Below are 5000 nucleotides of genomic sequence, written 5' to 3'. Positions count from 1 at the left end.
TATATTATCATTGTTCATCAATACTGCTATTACAATGATAACAATCACTATGATTGTTATCATTATGATTACTAATGTCATCGCATTGCATTATCTGGCCCGCGCAACCCGCCCAGAAATCCTCCCTACCTGCAAGAGCTCGCCGTCAGAAGAGGCCTGGTCCAGCTGGTGCAGGTAATCCAGCAGTTTGATCTTCGTATGCAGCGTGGCGTGGGAGTCTTCAACTCTCAGAACCTTTCCCGGGGGATTCGACGCCATTGTCTCGTACCACGTGGTATTTGAGGAAGCGTTTGTGATGTATAGGATCGACATCACCTGTCGGCCGCTCTGAGCCGAGCCGAGGTCGACGGCGTTCATCTCGTGACAGAAGAAATTCTCTGAAGGAACTTCGTCCGGAGGCTGCGTGATCAGGATGATCTTGCCGTGGTCACGTGCCAATGGGTTGGAATATAACACCTGGAAAGATGATTTTTCATCGCATAATAGAATAGTTGCACATTCTATTTGCAAATAAGCATCGCCAAAGATAAGGTTATCATTTGAGTTATTCCAAGGAAATTTTCCTCAAGAAATGATTATATAGATTTAATCGATTCATTATCGTCACTAAAATGCAGTAAGGGATTGCTGACTATTTTTACGTTCTTTCCTTTACTTCTTGTTCTAATTTCATTTTTCTCTCTTTGACCTTTAACCCCTTGATGAAACACTGACCGTGGCTGCCTCTCCAATCGCCATCTGCAGGTCGCGGCAAAGCCCCGGCTCGGTCTCGTTCGCGAACTGGCGCAGCGCTTCGGCTGCAGCCTGGCGCGCGCCGGCGGACGTGAGCGCGACCTCGGCGACCAGGTGGACGTCAGAGGCGAAGGCCATCACCCACACCTGAGGGAGAGGCTCTTAGCACCGGCAGAAGTCTCTTTGAGGGACGAAATAAGGGTCAAGGGTGACCTAACCATAAAGTGGAAGCGGTGATTATGAAACATTTATTCTGGATATTTCCAAGTCGCAAAATATTGACTTGTGTATCGATCTTAACTTCTAAGACGTTGATTCTCCAACTGGGGAGCGAGTTTCAGAATTGTTAAATAGAATGAAATAATGAGAATTTGAGGTTTGAACCCTCCTTCACTTTACCTTTTTAAACTCTCGCCTTTTCTCGATACCTCCTTGGCTTCCTTTTCCCTCGCTTTCCTTTATCCTCGTTTCCCTCTATCCTATTTATCTGTGGTATTCTAAGTCGTCTGTACATTCGAAGGTTCACGATTAAAGGTACTGACTACGCAATTGGACAAATATAAAGTAAGAGACAAATGTCCTCTGCTCTACGCTTCCTAGACTGACTAACTGTTGAGTTACGTTCAGTTATGGAATGAGTAAAGTCGCCCAAGAGGCCGGTAAGGAGACCCAGGAAGTCGCCCAAGAGGCCGAGAAGGAGACCCAGGATACCCTTTTGACTTCCTATTCCCTCGCTTTCCTGTATCTTTGTTTCACTCTATCTTACCTATCTGTGGTATTCTAAGTCGCCTGTACATTCTTTCTATTCGATCATTTCCAGAGTATACTGTATATCATCCATTTCCCTTAATCAATTTCTCTTAATTTCTTTTCATTTCCTAACGGTCTGCTTATTCTTTATTCCCCATATCGGTGGTACTAACCTTGGTACCCCACGCGAGATCATGGAGCAGGTACTGAATCACACTGTCGTGCAGGTACTCCCACTTATGATCTACGTTCACCATGTCCGCTGTGTATTCCACCAGAAGCACAATGTACTCTCGCCGTAAATGTTCCACGTTAATTATCAATCCACTGGCTGGTTCGCTGTGAGAAAATCAATTGGATTATGATGAATGGTGTGGAAAAGATGTCTTGTTTAAGTGTGTGTGAGATGCGATCTCATGATTATTATCAGATATTTCTGATACTTGTATGTGTATGTGTTTTCCGTGTATGAGCGGTGGGCATAAGTATGCATATGTATAAGCCTATTTTATTTTATACTATTGTTTTAAGAAACACAACAGCATTAATTGAATTACCTGGAATTTAGTGCAAAATCTGCATGACTTCTCATGATCTCCCACGCACTCTTTCCCTGACAAAGGTTATTGTGGCGAGACTCAGTGAAGACGTGATTCTCTGAGTCACAGAACTGGATGATGCTTTTCCACTCATCCTGAAGCATAAAATGAGCGCTGAAATACACTGAAACCGAGAATCACGGAGAATGCCTTTGGGTTCGGACAAACCGGACCCAAGGAAAAAAGGACCTTGCTGTCACATTTCTTCGTGCTGCACTTTAATGCTAAATGTGTCCAGCTCAGTTACTTGTTTCAGTCACCCAAAGTTGCCCATAGATTTTATAGAATCGCGTCAAGTCACTGGATTTAATGAATCTGCGTGGAAATAAATATTAGAGGTGCGATCATCAGAGATAGGGAATCAGAGGGAGACAGTCTGAGAGAAAAACTGCGAGAGATAGACTGAGAGATAATGATAATAATAATAATAATAATGAGACAGACAGACAATCAGCCAGATAGGGAAAGAGAGAAAGGAAGGGAGGAGGAGGATCAGAGAGGGGGAGGCGGGAGAGAGAGGGAAGAGAGAGAAGAGAAACTCGGTGAAAAAACTAAGCAAATGAAACGACAAGCCCCCAAGCCTTACTTCCCCGTGGTTGTCCGCCAGAGAGAGAAGGGAAGACGTTGATTTCAGCCAGTTCCCTCCGTCCAGACATAGATTATTCTCCTCCTTCCCTGCTTCTGTGCCTTCTCTTGTAAAGGGATAGAGGGGGTCGCCCTTATACCCGTGCTCCTCGAAGACGCCCCAGCGGTACTTCGCCCACTCCTGCGCGAGCTTCTTTCCTGCAAGAGGCGAGGCGAGGTTCTTGAGACCAAGGGCCCAGGACGGACAGATGGAGAATGGAATAAGTAAAAAGTTTCTTAGTTTTGCTGTCGGGAAGACTCAGTTATATAACATTTTACTGCATTTAACGCTTCATCACACAAGGAAAATGTGCCAACGAGAAGATAAAACGAAAACACGGTAAACCTCAAATCATTACGGATCACAGGTAGTATTTTCTACCTTTACCTCTTCGGGAATCGGACGTATCGTTCAGGAAAGATCTATCCAGGAAGATGAAGTCACCAGGATGGCCGCAAGGCAGACGGTGCTGGGTCCACGCCGGCGCCGCGATAACCGGATGCTTGTCGGCCACCAGCAGATGAGGGGCCTCTGCGCTCGCCAGGTACACGCTCTCGACTTTAGTATTTCTATTCAACAAGAGTTGAATAGATATAGTGAATAAAAGAAGATAATAATTCAAAATTGGGTAAGATGGTGAGAGTGAGTCGAATTCGGGGTGGGTGATGAAGACAAGTGATGATTTCGGTCAGTCGAGAAACGGCGAGAGTGAATCTGGATATGTTGTGTTTAGTAACAATGAAAAGTGTCTTACGGTAAAATCGGCGATAGAATTTCCCAGTGTTCGGGGAAAAGGACTGTCATCTTTCCAAACTTAATCCGGTCGCCGGTAGCTTTGGTAAGAACGTTTGAAGCTTCCTGCACCACATTCTGAAACAAGAGAGGAAAGAAGAGAAATATGTCTTTCTTGCTCATATTTTCATCGCTAGGTGCATGATCATGGTTGCTTTTCCACCAGAAAGAAAATGTTTATAAAATCTAAGCTAACACATAGGGTCACCGAAGGAAGTCTCGCTTTTTCTTTTTATTCTGGATCTCTGTCCATCACTGACAGAGGACCCACGATTGACGTAAAAAGCTGCACGTCCCTTGGGGCTCTCAAGGCGGCCTAGGGATTTTTGCATGGTTAGTTTGCAAATGAAACTAGGGGATACAATTGTTCTAAATAAGATCATAGAAGAGACGAAAGGCCGTGTCACACTTGGACTTTTTCGGCATTACTTTTCCACTGGCACCACGGAAATCGAGGTCATTTTGGCTCGCGCAGTCACACTAGCGATGAGAACCACGGATACAGTCCGACCAAAATTCTAAACACAGAAATATGGGTTCAATCCCCGCACAGGCTCTGGCGATGATGGACGTTATTCAGGGTATGTGGCGACGATTTAATGCGAAACAACGATTGTATAGTGCTAAATAAGGGCGTATTCTCGCTATTCTCATCGAGTCAGCTGACGGGGGAACGACACAAATGTAAACAAACAGGCGAGCAGCTAGTTACAAACTTGTATCTGTTTTTATTAAATACAAGAGAGAATTTTGCCAATTTTAAAATATTATTTACAGTGTAGACTGTCTGTTTGAATCGTTTTATATTATAAATGCTTTTTTTACATTACTATAACGATTATCTATTATAGCTTATCATTTGAACCAAAACAGACCACGGAAACTTGCCAGCGAAAACGATAATTATCGTTTGACTGGAATTTATCGCATTCATCCAAAATACAAGAGGTAGCGAGAAAAAAAACACGGAAATTGTGCTAGTTAGACACCCCCTTAAAATCATCACGCACATGGATTTGCAACTTTAATGTCGAAGAGAGGAACTCGATTCTTAGTGTACGTTTTAAGAAAGGTCTTGTCGTATAAACGTAAAATAACGAGCGAATATTTCAAGGTCAGCTTAAGGCATTACGAATAGATCCTTTTCACTGGGGAAAGGGGGAAATACTTTCAGAATTATTCAAGAAACTGACAAAAGTGACAGAAGAGTACCAAAGCATGCAAAAAGTTAGCGCCTGTGAATATTTAACAGAGCCTATGGACATTAACGACTGGATTCCTCAGAGGAGAGCACTTGCGGCACTGATTCACAGCGCTCTCGAACAGCACTCTCATGGGTGCATTTTTAGTTTTATGGTTAGATGTGTTCTATATTGTTTATTAATTTATATACCTTGAATCTTTGGACTTTGTAATTAAAGTGCCTTATTTTTATGCCATTGTCGTTTAGGTATTTTATAAAATAAAAGAACAAAAATGTTGATGTGACCTGACAACCGATT

At 43.2% G+C, this 5000-nt stretch overlaps 1 protein-coding gene across 2 annotated transcripts in view; it reads right to left on the bottom strand.

Moving 5' to 3' along the window:
• The window catches only part of LOC113804068 (calcium-activated chloride channel regulator 1), a 15319-nt gene that overhangs the window by 9614 nt on the left and 705 nt on the right, over nucleotides 1-5000 (bottom strand). For both annotated transcript variants that reach the window (XM_027354900.2, XM_070132176.1), the window contains exons 2-8: nucleotides 3461-3576; nucleotides 3094-3275; nucleotides 2668-2864; nucleotides 2040-2176; nucleotides 1656-1821; nucleotides 715-879; nucleotides 130-456 (exon numbers count right to left, since the gene is read on the bottom strand). In XM_027354900.2, coding sequence (XP_027210701.2) covers nucleotides 130-456; nucleotides 715-879; nucleotides 1656-1821; nucleotides 2040-2176; nucleotides 2668-2864; nucleotides 3094-3275; nucleotides 3461-3576 — 1290 coding nt within the window. The remainder of the gene's footprint in view (nucleotides 1-129; nucleotides 457-714; nucleotides 880-1655; nucleotides 1822-2039; nucleotides 2177-2667; nucleotides 2865-3093; nucleotides 3276-3460; nucleotides 3577-5000) is intronic.

This window comes from Penaeus vannamei, chromosome 17, assembly GCF_042767895.1.
Source record: "Penaeus vannamei isolate JL-2024 chromosome 17, ASM4276789v1, whole genome shotgun sequence".
Classification (NCBI taxonomy): Eukaryota; Metazoa; Arthropoda; class Malacostraca; order Decapoda; family Penaeidae; genus Penaeus; species Penaeus vannamei.
This window is presented reverse-complemented; position numbering and strand designations above follow the sequence as displayed.